Source organism: Meles meles, chromosome 1, assembly GCF_922984935.1.
Source record: "Meles meles chromosome 1, mMelMel3.1 paternal haplotype, whole genome shotgun sequence".
Classification (NCBI taxonomy): domain Eukaryota; kingdom Metazoa; phylum Chordata; class Mammalia; order Carnivora; family Mustelidae; genus Meles; species Meles meles.
This window is the reverse complement of record NC_060066.1, coordinates 1,747,264-1,769,808: the sequence shown is the minus strand read 5'-3', so window position 1 is coordinate 1,769,808 and position 22,545 is coordinate 1,747,264. Positions and strand designations below refer to the sequence as shown.

The window sequence follows — 22,545 nt, the reverse complement described above, 5'->3', positions numbered from 1 at the left end:
ATGCAGTCTCTGGCTCCCGATTCGGGATCCAGTTTCAGAGAGCGAGAGATTGGGGAGCGCCGGCAGCCCGGTGGGGGGGAAGCAGCTCGCCTCTCTCCTCCTCCTTCTCCCCGTCCTCGGCCTCCTCCTCCTCCTCCCCTCGCCGCCCCGCCCCCGGCTCGGCTCGGCTCGCCCCCCCCTCAGGAAGGGGAAAAAAGGCGAGAAGAGCGGGGCAGGCGAGAGGAGCGGAGCGGCGGCGGCCGGAGAGGGAGCGGCGGGCGCAGGCGGCGGCGGCGGGCGCGGCGTTGGCGGCGGCCCCGGCGGAGCGAGCGCGGAGCCGGCGAGCCGGGAGCACAGGCGGCCGCGCCGCGTCCTGGCCGGGCCCGGGCCCGCGCGCCCCGCATCGCCTGCAGCCCGGGCATCCGGACGCCCCGGCGCCTGGGGGGATCCAGCAGGCGGGGGGAGGGGAAGGGGGCCTGCGTGCGCCGGCGGGGGCACCCCGGGGTGCGTCCGGCTAGGCCTGGAGCGGGCCGGGGGCGGCGGCGGCAGGAGGAGCCCCCCCCTGCTCGGTCGGGCTCCGGGCTCGGCCGCCGGCGACGCGGGGCGCTCCTGGGGATTTGCAACTCGCCGGATCAAGTCTTCGCCGGCGGGGCCGCCGCTACTGGGGAAGGTAAGGAAGGCTCTGGCTGGGAATTGGGGGCTGGGGGCGCGGCGAGAGGGGCGCAGCGAGGGTGGGAGGGGGTCGGGGGAGGGGCAGGCGCCCGGACTTCTTAACTTCGCCGTTTGGGGCTTCGCAGCTCCGAGGTTTGCGCTCAGAGCTCGGGAGTTTGCCCCCCCCCCCCCCAGCCCCCTGCCTCCTCCAGCAGCGGCCCCGGAATCCGGCAGGTCCCTGAGCGCCCTACCGGGCAGGCTGAGGAGGGGGCGACCCTGGCCCTGGCAGAGCTCCTTGGCGCTGCTCACCTCCCCCCAGTGCACGCACGCAGCCTGGCCAGGGTGGCAGCTGGGGCTGGGGAAGGCATCCCCTCCCCATCGCATGCACAGACCCAGGGCAGGCTGGAGAAGGCGTTCCCGTTGTGTCCCCAACACATACAGATGCTGGCAGGGGTCTTTGGGAGCCCCAGATGTAACCCCCTACAGCCACACATAGACCCAGGTCGGTAAAGGAGAGACACCCCAGTGTGTCCCCCTTCCCTTCATGACACTCAGAGCCCCCTACAGACATTGTAGGGGCCAGAGATGTCCTCCCCCCACGCAGAGCCCCCAGGCGATCAGGAGGAGGCATCTTCTCAGCTGTCACCCATAGACCAGGCACTGGCTTCGGAGACCCCCGGAGGTTCTCTTCCCCCCTGAATCCGCGGAGGGCTACCCTAGCGCCCCCCACCACCCCCACACACAGACGACCTGGCTCCTTCCGTTCTCGTCTTCTTTTCCACTCGCTTGGACAGTCCGTGCGGATAAGCCGCTCTGAACTTTAGGTCGGCCCCGCGCCCTCTCTGCGCGAAGCATTGAGGCCAGGAACCGGGCACTCCTCGGTCCCCATCCCCAGCGGGCAGAGGCCGGCCCTCCCCGCCGCCTTGCTCTCTGGGAGCTGCGTGTAGCTGCCTCGAGGAATGAGCACCGTCCCCCTCCCGGGGAGGCTGGGGGCTCTGAGCACAGCCAGGCGCCCTGTCCCCGGTCCCTGTGGCCCCCTGGGCAGGCAGAGCGCGCCTCCGGCCTGCCTTAGAGGGGGCGGCGCAGAGGAGAACCGCCGTGGAGCCAGGCGGCCGGGAGAGCTAGACCGAGGCTGCGGCTCGGAGCCCCGGCGCCTCCCCCGAGCTTCGGCGGCTCCTGCTGGGTCACTTCCCAGGCAGCTCCGAGAGAGCGCCCAGCCTGGCAGCCAGGCCCCAGCCCGCTGGGCACCTTACCCTTCCCACTTTTATTTTGGGCTTCCAAGTTTCTTGGAGCGCAAGGACCCAAGCTGGGACCTGACGAGCCTTAACCCATCCCTCCTTAGCACCCTTCGGCTTCGCGCGCTCCCATCACGTCCCATTCCCCTGGCCTGGGGTAAGAATTCCTTCGCGGCAACTCGGGAGGAGTTGGAAGGCGGAAGGCGCGTGGGTGGGCAGGGGGCACGCACCCCCGCCCTAGAGGAGCTTTTTGGCGTACTGTGTTAGGGAGATGGCTGGGAGATCCGCGCTCCCACCCCACCCTGGGGACCCAAGGAGACCCTTGGTGCCCTCCCCCACAGACACAAACCCACGCCCCCCCGGAGGAGCGGCGGCGCGGGCGGTGGAGGGGGGGGGAAACCACCCGAGGCTGGGGTCCCTTTTTGTTTCCCGGAGGCGGTGTATGGTGTTTGGGGTCTGGAGAAGCGGCCATGGCGTCTCCTAGAACCCTGAAGCCTTCCATTCTCCGACGACCCCCGCAGTCGAGGAGGCAAAGAGGGAGGTCGAGGGAGGGAGCCGCTCCCTGCTCGATCGCAGGCGACAGAGAAACTCCGCGCCCGGACGCCGGGTGCCGCCGGGTCCAGCTTTGAGTACCCCGGCAAGGTCAAGCAGGCGAGGGAGGGGGCAGGGGCTCTTGAGCGCGCCCCCGCTCGCGCAGAGTCGCAGTCTGGGGAGGGGATGTGGGCCGCCCGCCGAGTCACCCGAGCACCCGCCACCCGAGCCTGGTCCCTGGAGGCGGACGTTGCGCGCATTCGGGGATCCCGGAGCGCCCCGCGCCGAGCCCGGTGCCTTCCTTCCCGGCTCGCTCGCTGCTCCTCGGCGCTGCTTTCAGACTTGTTGCGCCTGGATCTGGGGGGCGGGGGACGGCCCGGGAGTCCGGGAGCCCGGGCGGCAGGGGGCCGAGCCCTAGGCCGGCAGGAATGCGTCCCCGCGGCGCGCGACTCCGCGGACGGGCACGGCGCGGGGGCCTCGAGCGGGGAGTTTGCTGCCTCCGATCCTGGAGAAGGATCCCGCGCGGGGGCGGACACAAGGCGATTCGCGGCCCTCGGCCTCCCGCCGCACTCCGCGGACCCCCGGCGAGGAGGGACCCAGCTAAGTTGCCGAGCCCTCCAAGCCCCTTCCCTCGTCCGCAGGCTCCGGCCCCTCTCGGGCCTCGGCGGCCGCGTCCGTGCAATGGGAGCGCGGGTTATGTTCTCGGAGCCCTTCCAGCCCAGGCCCTCGGGGCTCGTCCCGCGATCCAGCGTGCTGGGCCCGCAGCAGTCTGGGTCTGCGGCGTCCGGGCCGGCCGGGTCCCGAGGCAGCTGCGCGCCTGCAGACACCCGGCGGCGAGGCCCGGTCCTAGGCGGCCCCGGCAGGCCCCGGCGAGCGGCCGAACGCGGGCAGCCTCGCGTGGCGCCCTCGCCACCCCCCGCCCCGGCCCGCCTGCCGGGCCCGGCCCCGTCTCCCGGAGCCGGTCCGGGGGCCCCCGAGCCCGCCCCCTGGGGACACCTCCGGGCTGGGGCCCGGGCGGCCGGCGCGGGGCTGCGGTGGCGGTGGCAGAGGGCGGCGCGCTGCCCCGGGCGGCCGGGAGAGGGCGCGCGCGTCCGCCCGCCGGCCTGCCCGCCCCTTCCGTCTCCTCCGCGCCCGCCCGCGCCCGCCCCATCCTGGGCAGCCCCGGGCCGCCCCGCCCTCCCGCCGGGCCCTCTGCCGCCCGCCCGGCCGGTCACTGGCATCTCGGCCAGGCCCCGTCACCTGTCCGTCCGCTCGCCCGGCCCCCGTACCCTTGTGCACGGTGCACAGGCGCGCGCGAGCGTGTTTGTGCACGCGTGTGGCACGCACGCCGCCGGCATGCGTGTGCAGGCATGCACACTGTCATCTGCGTGCGTGGCGCGGTGCAGGTCTCCCGGGAGTGTGTGCCCCGGCTGCGCGCCCGGGATGACCGTGTTTCGTTGAGCCGCCTTTTACCCTTGGGCAGCCCTGTGTGTGCACCGTGGGCAGGAGGTGAACCCGGGAGCCAAGCTCTCTGTCCGAGCCCCAGGACGACCCTGAACCCGGAGGGGGTTGTTAACCCCGTCGGTGCCAGCAAGCCCACACTCTCCCATTGTCCTCTGGAATCCTCCCACCTCGGCCTCCCTGGCTGCAGCTGCGCCATAGGGCAGAGCGTGGTTTCCAGGTAAACACGCATGCCCCCCCCCATGCACAGTCCACAGGCACACACAGACTAAACCTGGGGGTGCCCATGTGTATACACTTGCCCTGGGGGCGCAGTGAGGGCCATGGGGAGGGCATGGTTGCACCCCCACGCCCCCAGCGTGAAGGCTGACCGGACGATGTGAGTGAAGACACTTGGACAAGCTCTGCGAATCGGCTCGGGGGTGAGGGATAGCGGCCAGCCCACAGGGGTCCAGAAGTGGGGTTCCCACAGAGGCTTCCGCCAGGAAGTGACAGCTCACCGGGTTCCACAGAAGGGGTGGGTGTGGTGAAGGGAAGGGAACAGCTGTGCAAAGGCCCTGTGGCAGGTGACAGGACAGCTGTGAGGAATGGACAGGACTTGGAAAGGACCATGAATGGCAGGTGGGAGCTTCAGAGGGAATGGGGCCCGACCAAAGCCCTAGAGGCTTGGGGCTGCTTCCTGGCAGCTGGGGGAGGATTAACGGGGTCCTCAGTAGGGATGGTGTTTCGGCCCGATGGACACCCAGAGCAGTGGTGAGCTCCCCTGCAGACAGCGGGGTCACAGGAGACACCACCCAGCTGGTGACAAGGGCCGCCTTAGCCCACACCTGTGCCGCTCTACAGGCTACATTCATCAGGACGGAGTGCCCCCCTCCTTGGCCCACCTAAGACCCCCCACATCACGTGCAACAGGAGCAGACGCCCAGTTCAGTGTGCACAGCAGACCCCACCCCGGGCCTGGGTCCCACTGCACACGGACACATCCCAGGCTGCCGTGTTCCTCCGCTGCGGGGACAAGGTCTCAGAGGGGACAGTCTCCGTGGGCACAGCGGCAGGGGGTGGAACATGAACCCCTCCCCCCAGGGGGCCACTCTCTGCCAGGATCCCTGAGACCTGTAGAGGTGGCTGGAGGCGGAGCCCGGGGCTCGGACTCCTGAGGAGCCTCCCTGGGCTCTGTGTCCTCAGCTGTGTGCTGGGGCCAGCCGTCCCCCCGTGTCACGGGGCAAGGCAAAGGCCGGAGCTCAGGGACAAAGCACCATGCACGCTCAGGAGCACCTCTGTCCTGCTCACCCTCCCTTCCCGTGCCCTCCCCCTTCCTCATAGGCACCCGTGCCCGTTAACTAAGAAGTGGCAGCGCGGGGAACAGAAGCAGGGCAGGGGCAGCAGGGCGCGTCCATGTCAGCCCCAAACCCCAGGCCCTCCTGTCCCAGGTGAAGCTTAGCAGTTCCCTGACTTTCCACACAACAGCTACGTACGTCTGTCCGGAAAATGGCTTAGGCAGATGAAATGTGCCGTGCGCACTGCGGGTGCTGGCTGGCTGCCCCCCCCCCTCCCGTCACCTTTGACTCCTCGATTATCCTCGTGCCACTCCCACCGCCCGCCTACCTGCCGCGGATCCCTGTGCGCGCCCCGGCTCCACCAGAAGCCAGGAGAGGCCTCGGGGCAGGCACCAGAGTTGGGCCCCAGCCCAGGCTGTTTGGGGAGGCTGGCTGCCAGTTTTGGGGTGCCGACTCTTGGCTGAGATGTGGGCTGAGGGTCCCTGAGAAGGAGATGCTGAGGGCCGGTGGGCGGAGGCCCCGGAGCTCTGCAGGGCGCCCCAGGGGCCGTCACTGACCGACCCCAAACCTGGATGGGGGGCGCGGAGGGAGAACCAGGCCCCACCCGTTGAAGTCTGTGCCTCACCCCCAAGCCCGGTAAAGCCCTGAGCCTGCGTGGGAGTTGATGGCCCCAAGCTCCCTCCTGCTTGGCAAGGTGACTTTGGACCAGCCGCTTCTCTGAGACTCCGTGACTCAGGGCCGAGAGTCCTGCGGCCCAGTGCCCCTGAGTGCTGGCGCCGCAAAGGGCGCGGCCGAGGTTGGGGGTGCCGAGGGCAGGTCTTGGTGAGGACGTGGTCTGCCCGGGCAGGGGAGGGGGGGTGACATCCAGTGCCCTGGGGGACGCACGGAAGGAGAAGGACTCGGCACGGGAGAGCCCGCCCTCCGCCGCCCGCCGCCCGCCGCCCCTGCTCCCAGCTGGGCCCAGACCTGCCCTGACCTGTCCCCGGCTCCCGCCTCCCAGGTGGCACCTCCGGAAGCCTTCCTCCTGACAAGAGCACGCGCACGCGCACACACGTGCAGGCCAGGGACACACTCACACTGTCACACGCTCTCCCTGCCCCCACAAAGCCTCCTTCAGGCACACTTGTCCTGGGACATGCTCCCTCACAAGCAGCAAGCACACGTGTGTGCGTGTGTGCCCCGCACCCACACACACTCCTCAGAACCCCAGCCGGTCCCTCTGTGGGCCCCGTGGTCCTGCTCGGGAACGCCGGGTCCCCTTGTCCCTCCACACCCGGGGGGGGGCAGCCTTGAGCCCCAGCCCCTCCTTCTCTGCCTGTCCTCCTCTGCTGCCCCCCACAGAGAGCAGAGGTCACCTGTGGGTGGCGGCGGAGGCCCTAGGTGCGGCCTCCAGCTGGGGGAGCCTCCGCCCCTCCGAGCACTGGGCCGGGACGTCAGTCTTGCTGTAGCCTGGGGTGCTGTGGAGGAGGTGCAGGGACGCAGGGAACCAGGGGACCCCGGTTCCGTGAAACAGTTGTAGGCTGAGTTGCGATCTCCGCTCGTCCCTTCCTCGCGCTCGCCACGGGACCTGCGCGGGCTCCGCTCGGCCAGGCCTGCCCGGAATGTCCCCGGGACCTCAGCACATTCTGCCCAGGGCAGCCGCACGACGGGAATGTGTCCCCCAGCCCCTTCCTGACCACGTCTTCCCACCTTTGTGCTGTCGGCTGGCCCTCTCCATGCGACCTTGGGCAGGTGACCTTGGACAAGCCCATCGGGCTGGGGACCTGGGGAGCACAGATCCTGGGGTGGGGCGTGGAGAGGAGCACCACTTGCAAGCCAGCAGCCGGCTGGGCAGGGCAGGGGAGCTTCGGCCTGTCGCGGGCGGAGGGCCCACTCCGGGCCCTGAGCCGGCGATGCAGAGAAGAGAGAGCCCAGACACCTCCGCCACACGCAGAACCGCAGCGACCCACTCCTCATGACAGCCCCCGCCCCTGCAGGGAGCCCCTAGCCCTGGGACAGAAGCTGTCACTGTCCCCACATGGGACGCTCCCCAGGAGAGCCAGTCCGCGCGCACGTTCGCTCTCCTGTGCGCCTGCAGGCCTGGCTGTGCGTCACCCCACATGCCGTGTGAGCGAGGGCACAGGCATGCGTGGGCGCAGGCCACGTCCGCTCCCAGGAGGGCCTGGAGGGCTCAGGTACGGCTTCCTGGGGCAGGCCCGCGCCCTGTGGCCCAAAGGGCAAGAAGGCGCGCTGGGCCGGGGCCGCAGGAGCCGCCTGGGCAGGGCAGGATGGAGGCAAAGCCAGGAGCCTGAGTGCACGGAGTGTCTTCAGGGCCTGCGAGCGGTTTGGGGTGATGGGATTCTGGGCCAGAGGAGGTGTGGTGAGGCCCATCCGAGAGCTGGCCCTTAGTTCCAGGCCGGGGGGCCTGGGGCAGTGGGGCGCGGCGCGGAGGGATAGGGTGTCTGTTGGCCTCCTTTGTGAAATAGAGGTGAGACCTCATTGCCCTCCGTGGGGGGGGGGGAGCAGATAAGGGCCTGGAGGGGTGGCCTGGAGCAGACCGGGCACAGGACAGGCCCCTCCCAGCCACGGACCTTCGGGTGGGGAGGGGGCTTCCTCTCTTCACTTGCACAGTTCTGCCTGGCTTCCAGCCAGGCTCCCCCCACAAACCCCATGCCCAGGCAGGCGGGCAAGGGAAAGAGGCTTCCTGAGGGGCCGGGGCTGGCAGGCACAGTGATGGGGGCATCTCAGGGGCCTGGCCTGAGGGCTCCTCAAGGCAAGCGTGGGATACCCCGCAGGCCAGTCGGGGGTTCGCTGGGAGCCTGGTTCGCACAGGCTGGGAGTGGGGGCCGCTGGTGGCTCTGGGGGGGCCGAGCTTTCACACCCCACCTGCTTCTGTGCTCATGGAGGGAGGCCTGCCCAGGCTCTCCCGGCCCCTCTGTGTCCTGGGTTGTCCTGGATCGATGTCAGCAGCCCCTCCCCGCCCAGGGACCAGGCTGCCTGACCTGCCGCAGCCCAGGAGGGATATGTGGGGGCTCACAGGACCGCCCCCCCGCGCAGAGAGGACAGGCCGCTGTGGGCAGGGATGGTTGCTTGTCCCTGGACGGCCTCTCCTGCTCGGTCCCCTGGCCCCTGCCTGCCAGCCAGCCCCTGGGCTACCGCTGGTGCCGAGGGGGCCCCGGCCACCCCTCCCCCAGGGCAGCCTCTTCCCAGGACACACAGGCAGGCACTGTTCCGGGGGCCGGCCGGGACAACAGAGTGCCTTTTGTGGCTGGCATCTGGGGATGCCATTGGCGGCCTGGGGTGGGTGGGGAGGGATGCAGGGGCCGGGCCTGAGGTGGGTGTGTGTGTGCGCTGGGCCGGCGGGGGAGGGTCGGATGGACCCCAGTGAAGCGGGAGAGTCCTGGAGCCCGTGGGGGCAGTGTCCAGCCCAGGCCCTTGTACGGCGGGGAAACCGAGGCACCCGGGGCCTCTGATGGCAGGGCAGGGGCACAGACACCTCTGGGATGGTGTGGGAGGTCAGCGCGGCGCCTCACACCGATGGTGGCCCTGGGAGGCCTGCTGTGGGCTTGATTCTGCTCCTACCCCCCAGGGGGTCCTCTGACTTTGAACGGGGGGGGGGGGTCCCTGGGGAACCGCCCGCGGTCAGTGCTCAGGAAACGGCCATCACTCTCGCCCTGACTCCCGGCTTCCTGTCCCCGCCCGGCACAGCCAGTTCTCTCGGTCCCCCCACCCACTGTCACGCCCCTCCTGTTCTCATGGCCTCTACCCTGTGACTCCACTCAGACACCTGCCGGCTCCCTTGCCCTCCTCCTGAGTCCGCAGCGCAGGCTCTGGGAGGCCTCACTGCCGGGCGGGACTGACGCCGGCGCGGGTGGGGGCTGGACACCAGGAAGAACTTACCGGCAGCAAACGCAGTGTGGCCCAGTGTGATGGGAGAGGCAGGACCCCAAAGAGGCTCGGGAGCTCATGGCCACCGTCCTTGGGAGCCCAAGAGGGGCAGTAGGTGACCAGAGCTGCAGTGACCCAGGCTGGGAGCTGGGGGACCAATGACCAGACCAGTGGCCTGTGCGGGGAGGAGACGCCCCCCTGTGAGCACTCGTGGAAAGGACCGGCGGGGACCACATCAGAGCCCAGCACCGGGGGCCGAGTGGGGCCTCCACGCGCCCCTCACCAGCGGCCAGCAGCCTCAGAGACCTCTGGCAGATGGCTGATGCCTGGGGGCCGGATGTGGTCGAGGGAGGGGCCCGAGCCGGCCCAAGGCACCCCAGATCTGGCCCTGCAGTCTGAGGCCCTGCCTTGGGCTCCTCAGGGCTCTGGCTTGGCCACTGGGCTCTCCCCAAGCCATCCCCTCCAGGTCCCCTCCTGTCCCAGTCCTGGTGTGCGTCAGGCTGACCCTCACGTCCTAGAGAACGCGCGCGGAGCCCGGCTCTCCTCTGCGGGAGCCTTGCGGGAGCACGGTTAGGTGTGCTTGCGGGCGCGGTCCGTGTGCGCACGCTCACACCCCTGTGTTTTCACGTGTGTGCGCACACAGGCGCGGTCCGTGTGCTTCTATACACATACACACCTGCCCCCATCTCTGCGACCCGGCTCCCCTGGCCCGGATCCCACGCGGCCACTTCCTCGCTCTCCCTGCCTGCCCCTGCCCCTGGCCGTTAGAGGGACCCCAGAATGGTCAGATCAGGACCTGCCCCCACTCATCTGGGGACCGGACCCGGACACCCTCTCCTCCTGGACCCCACCCTGAGCGCCAGGGGGCCAGGTCCACCCCTGTCTGCCCCCGCCCTGTGTCGGCACCAGTCGCCCTGGGATAGACCCCACTTAGCCTCCCCCGTGGCTGTATGACCTGGGGCCGGACCCAAGCCTGCCCGGCTCTCTGCCGGCCTCGGCCCACCTTTGGCACAAGAAGGCTCAGAGGGGCCTCGGGCCCTTTTATCCACCGTCTCGTTGGAGGGGATCAGGGTGGCTCCAGGGGATGGAGGAGGCCTCGTCTCACTGGAAAGGCCTGGGAGGCAGAGGGAGAGTGCCCACCGGCAGGTGCAGGGGCCACCCGCAATGACCGCCTGGGCCTCCCGCCCTCCTCGGCCCTGTGACCCTGCCCGCAGAGCCCACGGGGGCTGTGATGCTCACCCTCGCTGCTGGGATAGCCTTCTGGCCAGCAGAGCCTTCCCCAACACCCAGGGTGTGGAGCAGTTTGAGTCCAAGATGCGACCTGAGCCTCGCTCCCTGGTGGCCCTCGCAGGGAACCCCAGAGCTCCCAGGCACGCTGTTTGAGAACCCCATGGCTGAACACTTCTAGGCCATCTTCCAGCCCCAGGAGTCTGTGAAGACTCACTCCAGAGCCTTGGTCCTGGGCTGCAGCTGCCCGAGAGGGTTCTGCGCTCTGACCTGCCCCGTGCCACACATTCACCCCTGCACGCCCTCCCTCAGGGTCTAGGCAGGGAATGTCCCCCCAAACACACACACACACACACACACACATCCCCCAGCCCAGCTGGCCCCTGGGACTTCTGTCTTCTCTCTCCCGAGCACCCTTCCCCCTGCCTCCTCCCCCCTTAGTACCCCTGCCCCGCTCGCCTCCCTTCCCTTCCCCCAAGGCCACTCCCTGCCACAACTGCAGGGCGGCCCTTCTTGGGGGCACTGTCCTGCCTCCAACCCTGCCTGACCCCTCTCTCCTGGCGCGTGGGACCCGGCAGGCGGGCCAGCAGGTGCTCCAGGAGCGGCGTGGCCGGTGGGGGGCGTGCGGAGAACCCAGGCTCGGCCTGGCTCCCGTGGGCCCCAGCACGGTGCGTGGTGGACGGGCAGACCGGGCCCCGTGTCCTGGCTCGGGCACCCGGCACCTGGCACCACCGAGCCCCACGGAGGCACAGTTCCCCAGGGGTTCCGGGGGGACCCTAGCAGGGGTGCCCAGTTACAGCTCGCTGCCGCCACCGTGAAATGCCCAGCACAGCTCGGAGCCCCACAGAATGCCCCACCAGCCCGGGCCCGCCGGACCCGCGTGGGTGTGGAGAGGGCGGCCGTGCCCTTGTCGGCAGCACCACGTGGCTGAGCCTCCCTTTGTTCCCGATGGGATAAGGGAGGCCCTAGAGGACCCCCGCCAGGCACAGGCCCTCATGCCACCTCCTGCCCCCCCGGGCCCCCCAGGACCACCCCCCTCCATGGGAAGGCTGTGGGACCGGCTGCCTGGGGTCCCAGATGAGGTGCGGCGAGATGGGCTGTTGCGCGGAGCTCAGCTTCTGCTGGGCTCTGCCAGCGTCCCCCCAGGACTGGGGCATCAGGGAGAGTCTGTGCCAGGGCTGGGGGCTGGCTCCCACCTTAGGTCCCAGCCTGGGACTTGACATGGGGGGTTGCTGCCTCGGGGGCTAAGGCTCGGGTGAGGTTCTGGAACACGTGACCACAAGCCTGCGGGGATCTCCCAGGTCTGGGATTGACTGCAGGGCCCTGGCCTTTCCATCCCCATAACGCGGGACCGGCGGGCTCTTCTGAGGCGTCTGGAAGCTGGAGGGGCACCGAGGGCCTCCCAGAGGTAAGGGCCAAGGGCAGAGTCTGCTCAGCTCTGCCCAGAGGTGCCGGCGTGAGAAGCTGGCAGATCCTTTTCTTGGGGCCCCTAATGTCAGCCACGAAAGAGCCCCCAGAGGACCAGGTTTGGCTCAGCTACCCCTGGTGGTCCAGAGCCCTGCTGCCGCCTCCTCTCCCCTCGAGAGTCGCCTCCTGCCCCGAACACAGGGAAACCCTCAGGTCTAACTCTTACCCTCTTGAGGAAAGAGTGAGGCTTCATCCTCTTTCTACCTGGGCGGCAAGGGACTCGCCCGAGGCCACACAGCCGGGAGGAGCAGCCCGAGTCCAGGCACCCACACTCCAGTCTGCTCGGGGCCCGGGGCCGCCTCCGCCCAGCTCCCATGCAGGAAGGATGCCGGCCAGCTGGGCCTGGGCAGCAGGAAGTGGCGAGAGCCTATGGGCAGGTGGCCTCATGGGAAGGTTTCCAGAGGGGAGGGGAGGCCACCTGGGGAGGCGGCTGCGGCCCTCCCTGCTCACCCACCCGTTCCGCTGCTGTGGGACAGACAGCTGGCCCAGCTAGGGGCCCTGGTGATAGTGGGGAAACTGAGGGCTGGAGCCGAGGGGCTTACCGGAGTCCACATGGTGGCGAGTCCAGGCGGGGCAACGCCCATTCCGAGCCCGGAGTGGCTGCACTGTGTCCCTGCTGCCTCCCCACCCCAACCAGAGCAGAGAGGGGAACCCCGTGAGCTGTGGCACAGGCTGGGATCTGTGTGGGAGGTCCGCGGCGGGTTCTCCTACACGTCCCCGTGACCTCCGGTGAGTCGCTTACCCTCTTAGCCTCGGTCTCTCCGTCCTAAAGTCGGAGGGTCATGGCCCAGCCTGGCAAAGAAGACGTGAGGCAAGGGACCAGCGTTGGCTGAAGCCTGGGTGAATGGGTGACTCTGTCCCCAGCCCTCCCTGCCCAGAGCTGCCGGGCCCCGGGCCAGTGGGGGCGAGGGTGAGAGGAGGAGGACGGAGGTGGCCTGAGAGGCCGCAGTGACCCCATCACAATGTCACGGTCAGAGCCAGGGGCCCAGGCGGCCTGGCGAGGGGTAGGCACTCCCACCCCTGGGGATGGAGGGAATGGCTTCTCCCCTCTACAGTCCCCCTCTTCCTTCCTCTGAGGTTTGTGGATTTTTCCCTGAAAGACAGGGAGGGGAGGGGGAGCAGGAAGGGCAGAGAGAACAAAGACCTAGGAGCAGAGGGCCAGGAGAGAAAGCCAGGCCCCCCACCCAAGGCCCCGGGGGCGACTGGCGGCTGTGGCAGGGACAGGAGCGAGCAGGCAGGCCCTGAGTCCACGGGAGCCACGCCAGGCTGCTCAGCCGGACGACACAGTGAAGGCCCCTGTGGCACTCGGCCCTGGCCCGGTGCTGCCCACGCCTCCCCGATCCGGCCTGGTTGGAGGGGGAGGAGGCCCCCTGTCCCGCTGCAGGTGGACACACGGGCAGGAGGCAGACATGGTGCCTGGGAGCCACGCCAGGGCCCGTGGCAGCCACCCCAAGCCCAGGCTGGGCAGCGGGGCACGGCCGCAGCGTCCCGGGGCTCACGCCGTCCCCTCTTCCGCTCTCCCCCCAGCTGCTGCTGAAGGCCACAGGCCCGCGTCGGGGCCCCGGACGTTAGGAGCCCCTGCTGCGCTCGAGGTCGTCGGAAGCGTTCTCCTCCTCCGGGCCCCCGGCTCCCGCCCCGCCTGGCACCCCGCCGTCGCCGGACCCTGGCATGTCAAGGCCTGGCCCGCGCCTGCCTGCCCAGCCCGCGGAACCCCGGCGGCCCCGCGAGCTAGGATGAGGGGCCAGGCCGCCGCCCCGGGCCCCCTCTGCCGGATCCTCTGCCCGCGGCCGCCGCTGCTGCTGCTGCTGCTGCTGGTGCTGGTGCTGGGGCGTCGGGCGCGGGCGGCCGCAGGGGCCGACGCGGGGCCCGGGGCCGAGCCGTGCGCCACGCTGGTGCAGGGCAAGTTCTTCGGCTACTTCTCGGCGGCCGCCGTGTTCCCCGCCAACGCCACGCGCTGCTCCTGGACCCTGCGCAACCCCGACCCCCGCCGCTACACGCTCTACATGAAGGTGGCCAAGCCGCCGGCACCCTGCGAGGGCCCCGGCCGCATCCGCACCTACCAGTTCGACTCCTTCCTGGAGTCCACGCGCACCTACCTGGGCGTGGAGAGCTTCGAGGACGTGCTGCAGCTCTGCGACCCCTCGGCGCCCCTGGCCTTCCTGCAGGCCAGCAAACAGTTCCTGCAAATGCTGCGCCAGCAGCCACCCCCGGGCCCCGGCCCCCGGCTGCTGGGGGCGCCCCCGGGCCCCAGCGACGACTTCTCCGTGGAGTACCTGGTCGTGGGCAACCGCCACCCGAGCCGGGCCGCCTGCCAGATGCTGTGTCGCTGGCTGGACGCCTGTCTGGCCGGCAGCCGCAGCTCGCACCCCTGCGGGATCATGCAGACCCCCTGCGCCTGCGTGGGCGGGGACGGCGGCGCCCCGGCCCCCCGCGGGGACGTCTGCCTGAGGGATGGTGTGGCCGGCGGCCCTGAGAACTGCCTCACCAGCCTGACCCAGGATCGGGGCGGAGACGGCGCAGCAGGTGAGTGCCCGGTGGGAAGAGGATGGCCCGCTGGCTCTCTGGACAGAGGCTGGGCAGGGGCGGGGGTCATCTCGGCAGGGCTGCCCGGGTCCCCTGTCCCTGGAGCAGGCCACGGGGGAAGCCGAGGGTGTGGATGTAAGGTTGCTGGGCGAGAGTGTCTGTCCCCAGCCTTGGGGCCCACGTACCCAGCCCTCAGGTGGTGCCCGCTGGGTGTCAGTGACAGGACGAATGATGGATTTCCGCCGGGAGGAAGGAGTGTTAATTCCTGGCTGGGGGAGGGTCCTTCCATCTCTGCTAAGGAGCCGTGGGCTGCCGTGGCCTGCGGTGGGGCCCGTGGGGCCTCCAGGGACACGGGCCACCTGGAAGAAAAGCGAGCCGAGCGGGCCGTCCAGAGATGTGGTGGGGAGCTGAGATTTGGGGACTGTGCGCGGTTGGACCCACCGGTCTTGTAGCCTCGGCTGTGGCGCGCACCCGCACGGCGCCAGGGGTGCCAAGGACACACAGGGACAATGACAACAAGGACCCGTTGTGGGGAGGCTGCCCTTAGGGTGGGAGAAGGAGCCAGCAGCCCTGCGGGGGCACATCGGGGAAACGCAGGGCCTGAGTCCCTGGCGGGCTGAGGCCTTTGCTTCACCCGGAGGCCGGGGTCGCCCGGACCAGGGGGCCGTGTTCAGGACTCCGGGATGGGTGCATGAGCCCCGGGGTGTCGAAGGGCATCGCCTGCTGCGGACGGGGCGGACGTGCGTCGGGAGTCCTCGCGGAGGGGCTGGTGGCTCTCGTGCGTTCTCGGCCCTGGGAGCACTTTGGCTTCTCCTCGGAGAGCCGGGAGCCCGTGTGGGAGGATGAGACGGGGGACGGGGCGCCGCAGGGGCTCGGTGGGCACTCCTGGTGGTGGAAGCCCCGGCGGGAGGCACGGGGTCTCGTGGGGGCGTCCAGGACCCTGGAGCTGTGGCCAGGCCGGGGAGGCCTCAGGCTGCTGAGCAGTCTGGGCTGCTGAATACAGGCACCGGGCCCCCAGGGGCTGGGCCTGGCTGGGGGTTCCAGGCTGCACAGGGCACTCGGGGGCCAGGTGACGTTGTCCAGTACCCTCGGCCCGTGGGGTCAGAGGACGGGTCAGAACCAAGTCTTGAAACGCGGAAAATAAGCTGTAAGAGGTTACAAGGAAGCCAGTTGTCTGGGAACACGGTTCCCATCACATGTGCCCGCAGCTGTAGAGCCCAGAACGTCCAGGAAGCAGCGAGGGCAGCTGGAGAGGAACGGGGAAAGGGGGAGGGCACCGCCTCTCCCATGGGCTCAGCAAGAGGCCAGCAGAGCCCCCGGGAGATGGGGGCTGACGGGAGGTCCCGGAAACCGGCACACATGCCCTGGGGACATTAGATGTGGGGGCCCGCAGTGGCAAGGTAGGAGACTAGAAGGGCTGACCTTTGGCCTGGGCAAGAGGTAGGTCACTGTGACCTTGACTTGGGTGGCCTCTGAGGCAAGGCAGGATGGAAGCGGTCCTCGGGGGGACGAGGAGGAGCCGAGCTTCGGGTCGTGGCCGGTGTGGGAGGTGGGAGGACCATGCAAGGCCTGTAGTCTGGCTGTACCACTCCCCGGCGAGCCCCGGTTGCTCTGTCGGCGAGGAAGGACTGTAGGGCCGCGTCGGGGCTGACGGCCCCAGGGCCAGCCCACCATGGCAGCGTGCATAGGAGCTGGGTGTGTTCACATCGCGGAAGAGTGACGCGCTCTGGTGGTCCTCGGGCTATCCATGCGGGAGGCCGCTGGAGCTCAGAGCGGGAGAGGGGGACAGGAGGTGGCCACGGCAGGCACCCTGAAGGGAGCCGATGCTGGGCTGGTCAGGGCGGGAGGAGGACGGCCTGGTGGTAGGAGTCACGGCTGTGCTGGTGTACGGGACACAGGGAAGGAGACAGCTAGACCCAAACCCCAAATTTCTAGCCGGGAGCTGGGAAAGCACTGGGTAGGGGCACAGCGGGGAGGAAGATCCAGAGGTCAGAGTGGGACTCCATTGTGGGATTGCCGCCCCCCCCCCCCCAGGTGGGACTGTCCCTTGAGCAGGGCACTCTGGGATCTGGGGCAGCAGGACAGGACCAGGTCGGCCCGACCCGCACTCGCTGGGAGTCCTGGGCCAATCCCAGAAGCTCGGTTGGCCCCTCGGGCCGCTCGTCTTTAAAATGGAAAGAGCAGAAATAGTCTTTCCTGGGTTGCGTGAGGAGCGCAGACCGGCAGGAGGCGATTCCAGGCGAACACCACGGTAGTAATGAAACGCCAAGGCCCGCGTCCACTGTTGGGCGGGAGGCAGAGGGCTGGGGGACGGAGGCGGGGGCGGGGGAGGACACGTTCGGAAGTGGTGCTCCGAAGAGGACGGGAAGGCGTGTGTGCTCGCACTCGTGTTCACACCTCCACGTGCGAGAGTGTAAGGACCGTGCGCTGCATCGTACGTGGACGTGTGCGCACCGTGTGTCCACGGGTACGAGTGCGCGTGCGTGTTCACACAAGCCTCGCCCATGTGAGCACGTGCGCCCGTGTGCGTGTGCAGGACAGCGAGCGTGCGCGGGGCACGTTCACACCGACGCGTGTGCGCACGCGTGTGCACGGCTGGTACGTGTGTGTGTGGAGCACGTGTTCTGGAGCCCAGTTCTGAGGCTGGCTCTGTGCAGGGCCGACGCCAGCGCCCTTGACAAAGGGCAGGGCCCAGGCTGTGTGGCCAGGCCTGGTGGTCTTGTGGGAAGACCATTTGGAGAGTGTGGGCTGGGACTGCCCGCCCCATGGAGGAGGGGCCACACTGGGCAAGGTGGGCCAGATGGTGGTCACCGGGGCCCAGAGACCGGGCACCCCTCAGGGCGTGTCCCTGGACCAGAAGACCCTGATACTTGCAGGACCTTGGGAATAAATGCTCTCTTCGTGGTGTCCCCAGCAGCCGAGTCTCGAGGGTTTCCTCTGTGCTGGAAGCAACTACACACATATTCACAAGTTTACTCTTTCTAGCAGCCCAGGAGTTGGCCCCCCAAAGCACCCTCCTGCCCCCGGGCCTTTGCACTGTCTGTGCCCTCTGCCTGCAGCACTCTTGCCCAGACACGCGCAGGCCTCCCAAGTCCTTGCTCAGACACGCCCCTCTCACAAATCCTGACCGGGCTGTGTCAGACGGCAACAGCCCCAGCCCCACGCTCCGCCCCGCACACTGTCTCCTTTTCACTTTCCACAGCTTGCACCGCCTGTGAACACACTGAGAACTCTGATTTGGTTGGGTCCGTGCCCCACCCTCTATCTCTGCTGGGGCGCAAGCACCACGGACAGGTGCTTGCCCTGCCCGCCCCGGAGCCCCCAGCAGGTGGAACATGCCCGGCACAGAGCAGGAGTTCCTTGGAATAAGGCACAGAGATGTTCAGGCAGCAGCCGGGGTCACACAGCTCGTAAGGGGTGGGCTGGCCTCAGCGTGCATGGCTCCCGGGGTCTTTGCTGGGAAGCTCGAACTCCCGTGCACGTGTGTGGCGGCACATGGACCGGGGAGGGGCAGCAAACACTTGGAAGACACACCGCCGAGCTAGGCAGGCGCCAGACCCCAGACCGCGTCGCTGAGCCGGTGCCCCGGGAGCTCCGCCCCCTCGTGCTGGCCAGGGGAGGCCGGGGCGGGCGCGGCTCTCCATCTGCACCCCAAGAAGGCCGCGTATGCCGGCGCCGGGAGCAGGCAGGCGGCCTGGCCAGCCCGTGGCCCATTTTCCGCCCTCCCCCTGCCCAGCCTGTCCAAACGCCACATGGCCGCGTCACGCCTCCGACCCGGCGAGCGCTCCTCAGGCCAGAGCAACTGTCCCCTGTCCTCCCCGCCGCCCGCCTGCCAGCCTGCGCCGCAGTCTCTCAGGGCCGGTCCCACGGCTCATCTCCCCGTCTCTTTCCCACAGTCTCTCTTTGCATTTTTCTGCCTCTGGTGAGATGGGCCATTTCTCTCAAGGGTTGTTTTAAATATTCATGTTTTAATTAAAGAATTTTATTGCAGAAGCGACACAGAAGATAATGAAAAAGCAGCATCCTGGGGGCTGGAGCAAGCGCGTGTGTGTCCCTGTCTGGGTCCCCGTGTGTGTCCCCATGTGTGTCCCATGTGTCTGTGTCCCCATGTGTGTCCCCGTGTGTGTCCCATGTGTCTGTGTCCCCATGTGTGTCCCCGTGTGTGTCCCATGTGTCTGTGTCCCCATGTGTGTCCCCGTGTGTGTCCCCATGTGTCTGTGTCCCCATGTGTGTCCCCGTGTCTGTGTCCTGTGTCCCCATGTGTGTTCCCGTGTGTTTCCTCATGCGTGTCCCTGTGTTTTCTCGAGTTTCCTCATGTGTCCCTGTCCATGTGTGTTTCTCTGTGTCTCCTCATGTGTGTCCCTGTGTGTTTGTGTCCCCATCTGTGTCCTTATGTGTCCCTGTGTGTCCCCGTGTGTCTGTGTCCCTGTGTGCCCCCGTGTGTCTCTGTCCCTGTGTGTCCCCGTGTCCCCATATGTATCCTTGTGTGTCCATGTTCCCGTCTGTGTCATATGTCCATGCGTGTCCTCATGTCCGCATGTGTGTCCCTGTCCACGTGAGTCACTGTCCATGTCCCCGTGTGTGCCCATACCTGTGTTTGTGTCCCTGTCTGTGTCCTCATGTGTCCATGTGTGTCCATGTCCATGTCCCCGTGTGTGTCTGTGTCCCCCGTGCATAGATGTTTCTGTGTGTGAGCACCCCCACCATCATGTGCCTGCACAGTACGGGTGCTGGGCTGCAGGGGGGGTCACCCGCCAGCACGTGGGTCCCAGGGGATGTGCGTGTGGGACAAGGTTGTGACGCAGGGCTGAGAAGTCAGACCTGTTCAAGGCCACACAGCCCTGGCCCCGGGCCTGACACCCCTCAGCCACGACACACAGGCCTCTGCAGGGCTTCGGGGGTGTCCCAACCCTAAGTGCCCCCCGACTCCCCTCAGAAAGAAGGGTCTGGAGCCCCTCCCCGGGTACAGAAAGAGGGTGGGCTTGGGCTGTGGATGGAAGATGGGGTCCAGACGGAAGCATGGTGTCTCCGGAGTTTGGGGGTGACGGGGGAGTGGAGAGGGCTGGGAGGGTGTGAGGGCCTTCCCGCCAGGGACCAGGGCTGGTCATCTCAGCCAGGAATCTGCTCTTTCTGTACTAAGACATGTTCACGAAAATCCAGAAAACCAGGTCCAGGACCCTTGTAGACAAGGCCTGTCCGGGTGAAACAGGAAGTGAGCCCAGGAAAAGGACAGGCTCAGGGAAGCCACCGGGGAATGCTCACGTGCGGCCAGAGCCCCCCATTGCCCCCAGCCCAGGCTGCCGGGGATGCAGAGCGATACGGTCGTCTGCCTTCCGCGTCCCAGGACGATGGTGAGAAAGGCTGTCAGCTGAGCAGCCAAGGCCCAAGGGGGGAAGCCGCGGGCCCGAGTCACTGATGCCGCAGGCCAGAGCTGCGGTGGGCGCTGGCCAGGCTTTTAACAGGACACCCTTCCCAGGACAGGGGAGAGATACCTGCCTGGCTGAGGGAGAGAGGCCACCAGAACCATACACACCTGCAGAGGAGGCCAGGCCAGCCACGTAGGCAAGCCTCGGTTTCCCTCCTGTGAAATGGGGACGTGACAGGCCTGGTCCCAGGGTCTGTGTGAGGCTAAAGGAGACAGAGCGTCCGGCGGTACTCGCAGGAGCCCTCCCTGTCCTCCGTACCCGAGCCACGGCCCAGGGCCAGTGGGCACAGCTCTCCGCCCCGTCCTGAGATCTGACGTGGTTGCTGTGGCCTGCTGGCCGCTCGGGCTCTGAGAGTGGGAGCTGCGAGCCCCAGCGCAGGGAGAGCTAAGGGTGGGCCCCCGTGGACAGGGTTGGGTTGGAGAGGGCCTCCCCAGCGGTCCCCATTTGCGCGTTCATGTGAGCACGGGAGAGGAGGAGCCTGGGTGACCCCTGGATAGGCCCTAGCTCGGTAGGGAGCAGGGGTCTGGGGGGGTGGTGCCTGGAGCAGACAGCGGGTCCCTGGGGGGGGAGCCGGGCCTGCCCTGGCGGTGGCAGCAACCCGCGAGCCGCCCCCACCTGCGGGGCTGGGGAGACCTCTGCTGGAGGACGCGGGAAGTGCAAGCCCTCCTCTGAAGGGACCTGGGGAGGCCCCGGACGTGGGGGGCCTGGCGCTCCCCGGGGCCCGCGTAGACTGGGACAGCACAGCCTGCAGGCTGGGGCGCCGGGGTGGGAAGGCAGCCGCAGAGGCCCCTCGCCGGCTCTCTCTCCTGGGCGGCCATTAATCGGCTCCATTCATCCATTAATGAGATGGAAATGAGACGCCAAGACAGAGGGGCATTGAGCGCGGGAAGAATACGGCTTCTTTCCGCGCCCGGAGGGGCCGCCCGCCCCCCAGCCTTGCCCACTGCTCCGGCCCGGGAAGCCCGCTGGGCACTGGGGCCGCGGAGAGCTTGCAGGGGGACCCCGGTCACGGACACCTTTGCTCGGCCGGCACTGATCCGGCGGCAGCCGTGTGTGGGGACGCACGTTGAAGAGAAAAACGGTAGCAGAAATAGCAACTGCCATCTCCTGAGTGGTCGCCAGTGGTCAGAGCACAGCCAAGGCTGGGGACCCGTGTGTGATGGGGCTCGGGCCTCTGTGCGTGGACGGGGAGCGGGGACCTGCGCCCAGCATCCCAAGTCCGTCTGTCATGAGGACCGAGGCTCCGAGTGCGACCAGACCCAGGGCTAGACCTAGGGGCTGGCCTGTCCTCCGGGCCGTGGCCCCCCTCCCCAGCCTCTCCTGACGCGCCCCCTCCTCCGCGCCCCCCCCACCTGGGTCACCAAGGTAACCAGCCCTGAAATAGTGGGTGTTTTGGCAGCTGAGGCCTAACCTGAGTCTATCCTGAGACTCTGCGCTCGCAGCAGTTGCCATGGGAACCGAGTGGCATCCTCCAATTAGCCCGGCTTGGACACCCTCTCTCTCCCACCCACTGCCAGTTTCCACGTCACTCAGGCTTCCTTGTGGGGGCTGGGCTGGGGCAGCCAGGAAGGACGGGCGGGACGTACCCCCAACCCTGTCCCCGGGCCTGTCGCCCCAGGCTCTGGGCTTCTCCGTTCCTTCAGGCCCACGTGACGGGGTGGTATATGGCTCCAGCAGGCCACACCACGGAGGCCTGCGGCCCGGGCTGGGGCCTGTGGGCAGTCCTGGCAGGCAGCCTTAGTCGGGAGGCTCAGGGGACTCTTGGAAGCTGATTCTGGGCTCCTGTGCTTGCCAGCGGGAGGTAACACGGTCTCCCTACCTGCACCTGCCTGCCGGCGTGGGCACCGGGCTGCTGCCCGAACCACCCACCCGCCCTGGCCCCTGGTTGCTGGGGACTTGCCACCCCCTCCCCGGGCCCCCAGTCTGTGCACCTGCTCGCGTGCCCAGCCCACCTCCCCACCGGCCGGCCAGGATGTCGGTGGCACAAGCTGAAACGACATCCGTATGTGTATTTCCCACTCGGCACTGAGACCTGGCTCCGTGCACCTCTGAGGCTCGGGCTTCCTCGGTGTCAGCCCCCCGCCTCCCCAGCAGACCTTCGTGGCGGCAGCCGGGCCCTAGCCCCTGGCTATCGTGATCGCCATTCTCTGAGCCTCAGTTTCCTCTGCCGTAATCGGGGTGAGGCTGGCCTCCTGGGCTGAGGTGCCTGTCACAGAGTCGGGCCCCCCGGGCAGGCACCCGGGCAGGAGGTCCACTGCGCAGGAGGTCCCCCCGGAGGAGCTGGCCGTGGTGGCCGGGGAAGGAGCCTCCTTTCTTGGAGTCTCCGACAGCCTAGCTCGATTGTCCTTCGGCCTCTTCCTAGCTGGGGGGCGGGGGCCCCCTGCACTTCAGCCCGCCTTGGTCTTCATGAGAACAGTGGGAGCCACAGCGCGGCCCCTCCACGCCCCGCGCCCCCCCGAGGGAGGAACCGGGCAATGTGCAGCCCCCCTCCCACGGTGTGGCCCTGGCAGGTCCTCCCCGGGCCCGGCAGCACATCTGGGAGCCCCGTGTGTTCCTGTGGGGGGGCCCCAGAGAGCAGGGTGCACGCCCAGCCCCGTGGGGGACCGCGGTCTGAGCCAGCCCCTCCCGTGCGGTCCCTGTGGCCTGGATGCCTGGGCTGGCCTGCACTCCCTGTCTGCCAGCCCCAGCCCAGCGACGGTGGGGGCAAGAGGCTCACCCACCATGTGCCCTTGGCAGAGGTGCTCCGTCCCTCTGGGCCCAGGGGGAGGTGGCACCCGCCGGCCTGGCCTTCCCGTGCGGCGGCCACTGGCTCCCCCTGCCGGTCACGTCCCAGCACGGGCCCGCAGGCAGTGAGGAGGGGCTCTGGCACCATCCAAAGTGGCCATTCAGAACAGATCAGCACCGCCCTGTCACTCAGACACC

General features: G+C 68.5%; 1 protein-coding gene across 1 annotated transcript in view; it reads left to right on the top strand.

Moving 5' to 3' along the window:
* Positions 1-457: 457 nt before the first annotated feature.
* Positions 458-22,545, top strand: part of ADGRB1 (adhesion G protein-coupled receptor B1) — a 76,299-nt gene continuing 54,211 nt past the window's right edge. Inside the window, 2 exon segments of the mRNA XM_046014090.1 lie at positions 458-649; positions 13,202-14,197. Of these exon segments, the coding sequence (XP_045870046.1) occupies positions 13,408-14,197 (790 nt within the window). The 5' untranslated portion in view covers positions 458-649; positions 13,202-13,407.